The 12,717-nt window shown below is 47.7% G+C and overlaps 1 protein-coding gene across 1 annotated transcript in view; it reads left to right on the forward strand.

The window, feature by feature from the left end:
• RPA1 (replication protein A1) overlaps positions 1–11,258 on the forward strand; it is a 39,059-nt gene extending 27,801 nt beyond the window's left edge. Inside the window, exons 13-17 of the mRNA XM_003131822.5 lie at positions 1,210–1,342; positions 3,729–3,905; positions 5,895–6,002; positions 8,573–8,659; positions 10,272–11,258. Of these exons, the coding sequence (XP_003131870.1) occupies positions 1,210–1,342; positions 3,729–3,905; positions 5,895–6,002; positions 8,573–8,659; positions 10,272–10,376 (610 nt within the window). The 3' untranslated portion in view covers positions 10,377–11,258. The remainder of the gene's footprint in view (positions 1–1,209; positions 1,343–3,728; positions 3,906–5,894; positions 6,003–8,572; positions 8,660–10,271) is intronic.
• Positions 11,259–12,717: the final 1,459 nt, after the last annotated feature.

Consider the following 12,717-nt stretch of genomic DNA (forward strand, 5'->3'; position numbering starts at 1 on the left):
AAGGTCTTCTTCCCTCGCTCGTCGGCAACTGCGACCCCGGTCAATGGAGAGCGACATGGCTGTCCCCAGAGTAGAACCACGTGGCATGGATCAGAGAGAAGCTTCAGTGAACACGCTCCACCTGGGCGCGGACTGGAGGCGTTTGGATCTCGGTGGTAGCCGGGCCGCGCTTTTCCTGAGAGCAGAGCTCCGTCTCTCCCTGCTCTGTTGACTCCTGATGAGCTGTCTTTGGTGGCAAATGTCTCCTTGGAGTTTTCGAAACCATCAGCGTGTGTAACCGGTCGTGGTGAAACAGATTTATGGACCTTGCCGTCCTCTGTGACGGATGGAGCCGCTCCCCGGACAGAACAAGAAGGCAGTTGTCTGCGGCTCAGGGCAGCGTCCTCGCTGTCCCGTGGTCTCTTTTTAAGCAGCCTGTTCTGTGTGTGGTTAGCTTCCAGTTATCCTCCTGGGTGACACTGGCATGTTTTTAATCTCAGACGGAGTCTTCCCTGCGCAAGGATGTTTCTGAGACCACTTCCTCTCGGGCCCCCCCTTCCTTCACCTCAGCTGAGACATGATCAAGACATGTAAACAATTTTAATAAGAATTTCAATTAATTTTAGCTTTAATATTGGCATAAGTAAAATCTCACTAAGAAGGTAAATCGGTGAGGCAACAGATAAATATCCTCTATTACTCTGAGTTATATAATCCTTTGAAATTCTGTCTGGCTCAAAAGATCTTTCACCGTGGGAACATGTCTCGCTACCCTGTTAAAAATGTCAGCTTCCCCTTTCTATCCTGATACATTTCAGGGGTGATAAGAATGCAGCTGTTGACCAAGAATGAGCGTCAGCAGCCCAAAGAACGATACCAGAGCTCTCCATCACTGGTTTTTTGTTGTTGACTTTTCCAGGTTGCGGTTTTTTAGACCCTGGGCCCTCTGGCCAGGGTTGATATGCAAGGCTTATTCAAGAAGAGGTTCTGTGGTCTTTGGCACTGTCTTTCTTGACCACTGGGGGGCATCAAAGCAGTTGAGATAAAAAGAGGTCATTCCCTTTCTTCAGCAGACTTAAGGTACAAGGAGGAAGATACCAACTTCAGCCCACGTGGCTGGCTGTGACCTAGAGAAACGGGGCGGGTTGTGGACAGCCTGCATCTGGCACCCAGAAACAAGTATCATATTCAGTACGTGTAAGTGCCTGTTACTCTCTATTTATTTTTCAGGTTTGACTCAGAAGGACAAGCCTTAGATGGCGTTTCCATCTCTGATCTGAAGAGTGGAGGCATAGGAGGGAGCAACACCAACTGGAAAACTTTATATGAGGTTAAATCGGAGAACCTGGGCCAAGGTGACAAGGTACCTGCATCCCTAACTTTCTTCACGAAAGCACGTAAAGTGTGCAAGAGGATGGGTCCTTAAAGCTGATTTTGGGTACCAGCTGGTAGTCCTTCACTCAGAGCCTCTGCATCTTACCTGGAGCTCTGACCAGAGCGTGGCTGTGATGGTTGAGGGTGGCGGCCAGAGTGAGGGAGCCGTGCCCTCCAGGAGGAGTACGTTTCTGCATCTCTTAGGTAGGTTGGGGCAGAGAGGTCGGTTAAGAGCTCTGACTTAGGAAGTTCCCTAAGTTGTGGCTCAGCGGTAATGAACCCAGCTATTATCCATGAGGATGTGGGTTCGATCTATGGCCTCACTCAGTGGGTAGAGCATCCGCGTTGCCATGAGCTATGGTGTAGGTCACAGGCGTGGCTTGGATCCTACGTGGCTGTGGCTGTGGTGTAGGCCGGCAGCTACAGCTCTGATTCAGCCTCTAGCCTGGGAACCTCCATATGCTGTAGGTGCGGCCCTAAAAAAAGCAAAAAAAATAAATAAATAAATAAAAAGCTCTGACTTAGAGGGTTGTGTAGTTTTTAGAGATATCTTAATGAAACAGCAGTAACCAAGTTGCGTATTATAATATGAACTGCCTTCCTGTCTGTATTCTTTTCTGTGATGGTTCCTGCAAATTGAAATGCCCACTTACCAAGACGGTGGTTTTTTGAGGTTAGCATCAGACACTGGGGCGGTTCACGTGTACTCTTCCTGGCCATAGAATATTAACCTCTCCTGGGCTGAGCGTTGCCTATATTCTCAGACAAGAATTGGCTCTGGAAAAAAAAAAAAAAAAAAAAGAATTGGCTCTGGCATTGGACTTCGTTGCAGACTTCCCTTTCAATGTTTGTATTTAATGACCCACCTCCCATCTTGATCTAAACCTGTAATCTGTCAGCAGTTAAATATTTAAATCACTTATTTCTCCTTTATGCTCCCAAACCAGTAATACCTGCTTCATTATTTTCATATTATACAATATAGTTTTTATTCCTTATTGTCTCATTTCGCTGTACTCTCTTATCCATCGTTGTCACTGACTGCAACTTATGCTGCTATTAAACAGCCTCCTGAGAATCAAACACAGGATATCTTTTAGGGTTCTGTTGTCAACCAATTTCTCTCTCAGATCTAAAGGTAGATAATTAATATGTAATAAGAGATTAGGCCTAGAGAGTACTTATTTGCACCCAAACTTTGAAGTCACATTTTGAATCTGTACCTTCCATGACCTAGAAATACAGAAAAACCCATCAGGCATTCTCCTAAGAGACTCCCCTTCTCTAGAGTCTTTTTCTTTTCTTTTCTTTTCTTTCTTTATGAACCCACAGCATGTGGAAATTCCTGGGCCAGGGATTGAACCCTCATTGCAGCAATGATCACACCGGCTCCTTAGCCCACTGGGCCACCAGGGAACTCCTAGAGTCTTTGAGACTGAGGCTTTCTTTGTCCAAGCTCTTTAAACGTGCACCTTATTGTTTGGCCTCTTTTGGTCTGAAACATCAGGAAGACCCAGGGGCTGCTGACCTGGCCCTGAACTCAGAGTGCACCCAGACGAACTGCTCAAAAAGTATTCATCCCATATCCTTTCCGTGAGAGTTCGAAAGCAAAGCACATAGCAGCAGCAGAAAGCCCACGCCTGTGACTTAGTCCATGCTGCATTTACCTATCAGTGACGCCACCACTTTGGAGCCACTTGGTCACTTTTTTTGCATTCTTCCTACCGAATTCGATGGCTTGGGCCATGTTCACAAACAAGCCCACGTGCCACATCCCCCTGTTGTGAACGAAAGTGTGTTGAAACCCAGCAGCCCGTCTCATCTCCATACTTTCTGGTGACAGTCTCGCATCACAGCAGCAGAGTGAGTAGCTGCAACAGAGACGGTGACCACATGGCTTGTAAAGCCTACAAATAGTTACCGTCTGGCTTTTTACAGAGTACGTTTGCTGACCTCTGGCAAAACAGAGGTAAAGGTGAATCTGGGCCCTAGGAATCCCTGCCATTGTTTTTAATGTGGGAGGAATGTGGTTGAACAGAGTTATGTTAGATTTTCCTGCGCTGCTCTGTATTTCCTGGTTCTACTACCTTTGGAAGGTCAGGGGAACAGGAGGGACTTCTCTGGAAGTCCTTGTCTTTCATATGGTCAGTTTCAGCTTTCATTAATTAATTTAGGGTAATCTAGAATACACTCTTTCATCGCAAGGGAACATGCTTTGCAACTTGGTTTATTACTTGTGGAGTCAGCACAAGCGATTTGCTGATTTGCATTGTTCCCGGTAATGACGTTGTGACGGTGAGTTTGGAGACGTGAACACCGATGTGTGAGGCGCGCAGGCCTGTGCCCGGCTCTCACGGCCCTCTTCTCTCTTGAAGCCCGACTATTTCAGTGCTGTGGCCACCGTGGTGTATCTTCGCAAAGAGAACTGTATGTACCAGGCCTGCCCAACGCAGGACTGCAACAAGAAGGTGATCGATCAGCAGAATGGGTTGTACCGCTGCGAGAAGTGTGACAGCGAATTCCCCAACTTCAAGTACCGCATGATCCTGTCGGTAAGTAGATCAGGTCGATGGGGACCCCTGGGGTCTTTCCTGTGTCCCTCCCGACTGCCAGGCACCAAAAGGGGCACCTGCAAAAACAAGATCAGCGAGTTTGCAGGTGAGGAAGCTCGAGGGCTCATTATTGTTCTGTGAATACAGAGGGAGGGGCCTTTCACTCCACTGCAGAGCAGTCCCCGTTCTCCTGCTAAAAGCTTTTTTTCATACTTGAAAGTTGCATTTAGCTGCCTGGCTGGTTTCAGCCTGCTGTGCGTGTGCATACGCGTCTTCCTCCGCTTAGAGTCGAGTCACGTCCACAAAACCCTCCGAGGTTGAAAATGCACTTAGAGCACCTTACCCACTGGACCTCATAGCTGAGCCCCGCCTCCCTGCAACGTGCTCAGAACACTTAGGCTAGCCTGCGGCGGGGCAGAGCCATCTAACACAAAGCCTGTTTTTAAATAAAGTGTCCAATAGCTCATGCAGTGTATCGTGTACTGTGCCGAGAGGGAGAAACAGAATGGTTGTAAGTGTGTAAGTGAGCAACCCCCCCACCCAGTGTCGTGAGAGAGTAGCATCCAGCACGCCCCCAAGCCGGAGAGGAGATCGGAATTCAAAGTGTGGTTCCTACCGAATGTGCATCGCTTTCACACCATCGCGAAGCTGAAAGATCTTCTTCAGCTGGGGACGGGCACTGGTGGATACTTGCCTGCTAACTGTTATAAAGATACATTTTTATAAAGCCCAGCATACGATACATTCCCTTATAAATGTGTGTGCTTTTAACCTTTTCTTGTTACCTAATTTTTCATCATAACTTTGTGCGTGTGGCCATGCGTGTGGCGTGTGAAAGTTCCCAGGCCAGGGATCAGATCAACCTCGAGCCACCGCAGTGACAATGCTGAGTCCTTAACTGCTACAACCACCAGGAAACTCCTTATCATAACTTTTGATATTAAAGTTCCATATATACACAAAGTGAATATGTTGGGAATTGAAAAAAATGATGCATTTTTTTAAAAAAAACTTTGGCGTTCCCTGGAGGGGCTAGCAGGTTAAGGATCTGGCATTGTCACTGCTGTGGCATGGGTTTGATCCTGGCTCAGGAAATTCTGCATGCCGTGGGCATAGCCAAAAAAAAAGCCTTTGTTCTCTATGTTCTCTAATTCTCTTTTTTTTTTTTTTTTTTTCTTTTCTTTCTCTCTTTTTTTTTTACTGCTACACCTGAGGCATGTGGAAGTTCCCAGGCTAGGGGTCAAGTTGGAGCCACAGCTGAAACCTACCCCACAGCCACAGCAACACCAGATCCTTAACCCACAGAGCAAGGCCAGGGATCAAACTTGCATCCTCAGAGAGACAATGTCAGGTCCTTAACCTGCTGAGCTATAGTGGGAACTCCTATTCGCTATTTCTCCTGAGCCTTTTACTTTAGGAAAATGGATTCTTTGTGATCCACTTTCTTTTTGACGCTCCCCTATTTAATTTTACATTAAAATTACATTAACAGATTGCTCACTTCTGTTGCTGTGTAAGTTTGGTGGCTAGATGGCTCTTAGTTCAGGCTTTCAAATTGTCTGGGATCCTTAGCAGTGACTGAGAGCTGTGTTGCGGAGCACCTCCCGGTGCCTGAAAGATGTACGGTGTAAAATGCAGGTTCTTTCAAAACCTTTGGCCAAAGGCCATTGCAGCTGGAGGGGCATTAAGTCCATGGTGCTCGGATTCTGCATCTCAAGGAGGTTGGCCAAGCTGTGTCTCCACTGAGATCTGAAGTCACACATCCACGTCACATCGTGTTTCTGCCTGTGATCCAGACTGTATTACGTGTTAAACTCTTCTCTCGGGTACTTTCCACATTCTTTGGAAAGAATATAGCATAGCATATATAGTAGAAATGGCTTTTTTCCCTAGAAATTATTTTACTGAGTAGAAACAATCGCCCAGTCTCCTTAGGTTGTCTTCCTTTTATTATTTCTCTGCTGAAATAATGCAGAGTTTGTTTTTTAGGTAAATATTGCCGATTTTCAAGAGAATCAATGGGTCACATGTTTCCAGGAGTCTGCAGAAGCCATCCTTGGGCAAAGCACTGCTTATCTTGGGGAGCTAAAGGAGAAGGTGGGCCATGTCTTTGATCATTCTTGTAAGAGTTCCCATTGCTGGAACACCTGTTTTGTTTTTTCTCTTTAATGTTTTTTGGTTTGTTGCTTTCGAGTGTTGTATAATTTCTCACTGATGATTGAGAGCTCGTCCGATTCTCATTGTTCATCTTGGATGTGCTAACCATGAAGTTATGACGTAATATATATATATAATGCTTTAAAAGCAGCACTTTCCAAGTATAAACCACTTTTCTCTCCTGTTGCTGTTAGCACGCCAAGAGGTGTTATGCCTGCAGTCATTTGAGATCTGGGAGGTGTCTTCTGAAATAACCCGCAATACAGATGGGCCCTTTTAATGTAATGAACACCTTCCTGAAAAGCTGAGTCAAATCCTGGTTTAAGTTCACGTATAGGCTCTGTGCTATTTCAAGTCCTCAGATGTAATTCTTAATGAATGGACTTTCTTTCATAAGGTAACTTTGTCTATTTCATTTTTATAAATTAGTATTTTCACATATTAGTTTTAGTTCATTCAGGGAATAGATTGCTAATTATCCTAACCATAGGAAAGATGTTTTTTCAGATAAACTGTGCAGAGACCAATAAATTAGCGTCTATCTATAGATTCCCCCCCAGTTCCTCCAAATCAGAGTACTTATAAAAATCACTAAGAGAAAAGGATTTATCATTTGTTTTGATGTGTGTGTGTTTTCATTCCTTTCTCCTGTTTTATTTGCCTCTTTTTTTTTTTTTTTTTTTTCCCTATTTTGGGGCCACACCCGAGGCATAGAAAAGTTCCCAGGCTAGGGGTTGAATCAGAGCTACAGCTGCCAGCCTACACCACAGCCACACCACCACCAGATCCAAGCCGTGTCTGCGACCTATACCCCAGCTCACGGCAACGCTGGATCCTTAACCCACTGAGCGAGGCCAGGCATCGAACCTGTATCCTCATGGGTCCTGGTTGGGTTCGTTACCGCTGTGCCGCAGCAGGAACTCCCTCTATGTCTTTTTGAAATTGTCCGCGAGCTCTGAAAATAATCCCAACAAGTCCTTTTACAGAAATAACTGGAATTGACTTGAAAGTATGATGGTATCTTTTATCTGTTTTGCCTGCTCCTCTATTTTCATATCAGATTTTAAGGCTCGAGGCAGCCTTTCAGGATTTTTTATGAGCTTATTACATTTGACTAGTTTTACTGCCGGTGAATGAGGACGTATAGAAACTCTTCCCTCAGGAACTGTGATATTCTTGGAGTGTGCGCTCCGCGCTCTGACTAAGCCTGAAAGAATGATAGCAGCTGGTATGACTTTCTGACGGTTTAACACATTGTTTTATTTACATACCCGAAAGCCTAAGGACTGTGTGTGTGTGTGAAGTAACCTTTATACAAAAGAGTTCTCTCTGTAACAGAGCTATTTTCATGTTCCACGTGGCTCGCAGAGATAATACTTGACGGATATGCACTATTAATTTTATATATAAGTTCTTGTACATTTACTTTATGCCTATTTATATAAAATGCTTTCTCTAATCCCTCTCTGTTTTCCAGACTTGTTCAGGGGGTGGGGAGTAACTCAGTAAATGTTGTTACAGTTGTACAACTTTTTTTTTTTTAATGCAAAAGCTTAATCAAACAGTATTGGAGGGGTGAGCGGAAGAGGGCGCGAGGACTTTGGTGTTTAAACTTTCCCTAAAACCTTCCCACGTTTCCCGTCTTCCCCACTTGCCCACCAAATCAGAGCTGTAAAGACGGAGGCTGAAATAACGTCTGCGACCACTGGAACGTTTTTCTGAGTGTTTTAATCTGCGATGAAGATGCTGAGCCTCAGCTCCATCCCATGACAGACTTTGAAAGTTCAGAAACATGTTTCCTGAGAGTGTCGCCCTTTTTTCTTCCCTTGCAGTAAAACAGCAGTTTGAAGCATTTTTTCGGTATAAGTTGAGCGGCTTTAACACCTTCACACTGTTGTGCAACCACCACCCTCGTCCTCCTCTAGAACTTTCCCTCCTCCTCCGCCGGAACTGTATTCCCATTAAATACCAGCTCTCCACTGCCCCTGGCGACCATCTTTCTACTTTCTCTCACTATGAATTTGACTTCTCTAGGTAGAGGATTTTATGTGTGTTTTTTTTTGGTCTTTTCTAGGGCCGCTCCCGAAGCATATGGAGGTTCCCGGGCTAGGGGTCCAATTGGATCTGTAGCTGCCGGCCTACACCCACAGCCACAGCAACACCAGATCCGTACTGGGTCTGTGACCTACACCACAGCAACGCCGGATCCTTAACCCACGGAGCGAGGCCAGGGATCGAACCTGCAACCTCACAGTTCCTAGTCGGATTCGTTTCCGCCGCGCCATGGCGGGGAACTCCGGATTTTGATTTTTAGTAAAACTCTACCTAAACAGTTTTGCGTGATGAAATGTTGCCTCTAGGTTAGTCATTCCTAAGCAAGTTCAAACCCCGGGGGCGGGGGGGGATCATTTTCTCAGAAGATTTTCCTCCAGGTCTTTTCAAACATCTTACAGGTATTTTCAGGTGGCCTGGTAGTTTCCATGCCTACAGCTTTACATTTGTTTTTGCAGAACGAGCAAGCCTTTGAGGAAGTTTTCCAGAACGCCAACTTCCGGTCTTTCACCTTCAGGATCAGAGTCAAACTGGAGACCTACAACGTGAGTCACCTCGCCCGCGGGACCCGAGGGTCAGCAGCGGGAAGCCGCCGCTCGGGACCCTCAGCACCGACAGGGCGGGAGCTGTCAGGGCATTGCTTGCGGGGTCCCGGCCCCGGCGCTCAGAACCCCGCGTCGGTTCCTCGTGGAATCTTCCCGCCACAGAGGTGCCATGATCGTCCCCGTTTTCAGATGAGGAAACAGCCTTCAGGAAGCCTGAAGGGCTTGTCTAGTGTCACGCGCCTGGGGAAACGTGCTGTGTGGCCTCTTCCGTTCAAACTTGGAGGTTTTTGGTTTGGGTCCTGACAAAATGGACACCAGTCTTCCACAAGTCAGTATGTGGGAGTTCCCATCGTGGCTCAGTGATAACGAACCCAACTAGGATCCATGAGGACCCGGGTTCCATCCCTGGCCTCGCTCAGCGGGTTAAGGATCCGGCGTTGCTGTCAGTGGTGTAGGCCGCAGCTGCAGCTCCGAACCTCCCTATGCCGCAGGCTCGGCTCTAAAAAAAAAAATAAAGTCAAGATGTGAAACGAAGACCACATGTAGTTAAAACCACCTTGAGGCATTCCTTAAGTTGCTCTGAACGTCATGTGGTTGTAAAGTCGTGGGGAAAAGCCTTTCTGGAAGACTTGCTCCCGTCAGACCCTGTTCTGCACATTTCCTTTACTCACCTGAGCTCGCTTGATGGGGGGTGTCGTGACCCTGTAGGTGGGAACTGCTGTTACCCCGTTTTACCGGTGAGAAAGCGCAGGCATACAGGGAATAGATAACTTGCCTGAATTCACATGCTGGCAAGTGGCAGACCGGGTCACGGCGCCCAGGCAGTCCAGCCTCAGGGCTTTGCCCTCAACCGTGTGTAGGGGTGAGACCGTGTTCAGCACTCAGGCAGCACGCTGGGGCGTGCGAGCCCCCGAGCCAGCCTCACCCCCTTCTGCCTCGAGGCACCTTCCAACCTAGTGAACGGGCGAGGAGGGAGGATTTGGAAAATGTTCTCTGCTTGTTTCAGCATTTGCTCCTCCTGTTTTCTTGTCCTTACTACCTCCTGATAGATAGGCTTGGTTTTGTGAGCATTAAATGAGACAAGGACTCAGATGTCAGTGGCATGACGTCCGAGTGGGATGGGATCAGAACAAGCAAGGGTCACGAGGGCCCTGCGTGGTGCGGACAGGGAAGGTGAGGGCAGCCTCTCGGGGGCTGAGACGGGCCCAGGGTGGGTCTCCCTCGTGTCCCCACACCCGCTTTCAGAGCCAGCTGAGTGGCTTAGGAAGGCTCTGTCTTCTCTGGGCTCCTGTTTCTCCTGCGTAAAGAAACTAGATTGATGTAAACCAGCTATAATGGAAAAAAATAAAAAATTATATAAAAGAAAAAAAAAACTAGATTGAACTTGATGAGCCCTCTGAGGTCATCGAACTTGGAGACTAGGCTTCTGAGTGTTTGGGAGCAGGAGGAAAGGGGGGAAGGGGCCTGTGTCGACGGGAGACCTCTGTCCCCTCCCCCCCGCCCCCGAGCTCCCACCACCGTCGTGCCTTTATTGGAATGACTGGACTCTGAATCGTGTCTCGGATTTCTCTCTCTGGCTCTCCGTCCACAAACTGCTTTTCTCTTTTCAAAGGATGAGTCTCGAATTAAGGGCACTGTGATGGACGTGAAGCCCGTGGACTACAAAGAATATGGCAGAAGGCTGATCATGAGCATCCGCAAAAACGCAGCCATGTGAGACGCGACAGAAGCGTGAAGACACAGAGCTGAAGCAGCTCGATACCCCCGATCCCGCGTGGCAGGTCCCCGTTGGCTGCACGGACCTGAGAGCCTCTGTGGTGGACTCGGCCGTCGCCTCTCTTGTGCACAGCCGGAAGCCACTGGCAGCCAAGGGAAATTCGCTCGGTGGTGTGCGGTGTCAACCGTGTCAGACCCCGGGGTCGGCCGGCGGGTCGTGTAGTAACAGTCACTCCTTCTGTCTTCAGGCTTTTGTCAGTTTTATTAAGATTTCATTATCTTCAACGAGGAATTATGTCACGAGTAATTGACCCTGAATCTGCAGGCAGTGAAATAAATTATGTAAGTAGCGTTTCCGCTTCTCCCGTGGTGACACGCTCACAACGTGGGTCCCTTCTCGGGAGGGAGAGCCGAGACGTGGCCGTGCGGAGGATCCTGGGACTTCCAGTGAGGGTGTCTTCCTAGAATTCAAAGGCTCTCTTTCTAGAGGTGCCACATAGTCGTTAATGCTTGGAATGGCAACGGGGTAGAATTATTAATCAAAGTCGTATCTTTTATATCTGAAGAAGATCCTTCCTTCAGGGTTTAATAGGCTGAGTCAGATGGGTCTGATATTAATCAAAATCGTCTCCTCTGAGGAAGGCTGATGAGCATTGACTTGCATCCCCAAGGGACATCCAGACAACTACAAAGCATTGCTTTCGTTTTCCCTGCCATTAATATTGCATTTTGGTTGGTGGATTCACGCCTCTCCTACCTGTATGTATTTCTTGCATGTGGATGTTTCTTTTCTTGATTAGAGCCATGTTAAATAGTAGGGATTAGGAAGGGAGAAGCCCTCTGTTCCCTTGCTTTGTTTAATAATAAACAGTATATTCTCTGCTCCCGAATCCTCCTTTCTTTGAATGCAAAGGGTTCTTATAACTGGAAAGCAATTAATTAGCCTTCATAATAAATGTTCACTTGGGGGAGATGTGAACTCACTACAAACTCGAAGATGAGTCCAAAGCATGGCGATCCTTCTTCCTAATGTTTGCAACCCTGAAATGCATCTTTAAAAGAATGAAAACACCCCAAACAAAAAGCCATTGTGCCCGGGAATGCTGATGATCTGGCACTTTGGGATTTTATTGATGTTTACACAGCCGTCTTAATACCAACCAGGCTTTGAAATGTGAACAGACAGTGAGCTGGTGAGAAAACAGTAATTATGCTATGGGGCCTTTCAGTCAGCCGGAGCGTGCTTGCTCTGGGTCGTCCTAATCATATTAATTATCTCCGGTTGCTGCAGCCCACCGCTCGCGTGTGCCGCACACCTCTCTCCAAGCAGCCGGGCGGCGTCTCGGTCGGCCTGCGGCGCCAGGACCTGGTTTTCAAGGTGGGCACGTGCGGCACGTGGAGGCCCCTGGTGGAGCCGAGGAGTGTGGACGTCCTGTCGTGTCGCCCTTAGCCGTCCTCCTCCAGGAGGAACCAGCTGGCCCTGGGCAGGCGGACTCCCCGTCCTCGGGACACAGAGCGCCTTTTTTCAGGCCCGCTCATTGTCTGGGGACCTTCCCGCCTCAGAAGACGGTCACCGGGCTGCTCTGGATTCTCTGGCCGAAGCCTCAAGGATTTTTGCAGAAGCTCTTTTCTGTCTGACCTTGCTTGTAAAGCGCTGACTAGAAAATTATAGTCTTCAGCACTATGGTAGATTGACAAATTGTGGGTTGGACATGGTAATCTAGCTCTCAGTCTGGTAACCAGTCTTTTATATCCACTGCTCCCAGCATTCCCTCGTCTCCCCAGTACGGCTGCCCCCCTGCCAAGAGCCCTGACCGGTGGTGCCACCCCGACGCGTCCCCAGAACCTTGTACCGGCCAGCGCGCATTCCCAGTGACCACGCGCTGAAACCAGCACATCTACGCGGATGTGATTAGAAAGCCACGAGGGACGTTCCGAGATAGGGCGCCCCCCCCCCCGGAGGGAGGATGTTTAGCAGCTTTCCCTGCTCAAAACCAGATCGCCGGTAGAAGAGCATCAGAAATTGGCTCCACTGTTATGCTTTTAAGAGATTTAGGTCCCTGAGGATTGCCTAAATAGATTCTGGCCCACGGTTCTTCGAATTCTCAGGGAGATACTTTACCCCGAAAGGCCGTGCATGTTCTATTTCTCATCTTTCACGTAGAGATCAATGTTTTATTTTGCGTGCATCATGACATCAGCATTAGGCAATTAGGAAAAAATCTTATCATTTCGCCTTTATTTTAAATGGTTCTTGGATTCCCTCCAGTCTCATTGTGAAGGAGGTGGGGGGGCAGGGGGAGGGCATAATCTGATTTCTGTCCATATTTTCGGTGTTTTAT

This window comes from Sus scrofa, chromosome 12, assembly GCF_054392235.1.
Source record: "Sus scrofa isolate SSC_HxYL_T2T_F1_AM1 chromosome 12, Sscrofa_HxYL_maternal_Yorkshire_Landrace_v2.0, whole genome shotgun sequence".
Taxonomy (NCBI): Eukaryota; Metazoa; Chordata; class Mammalia; order Artiodactyla; family Suidae; genus Sus; species Sus scrofa.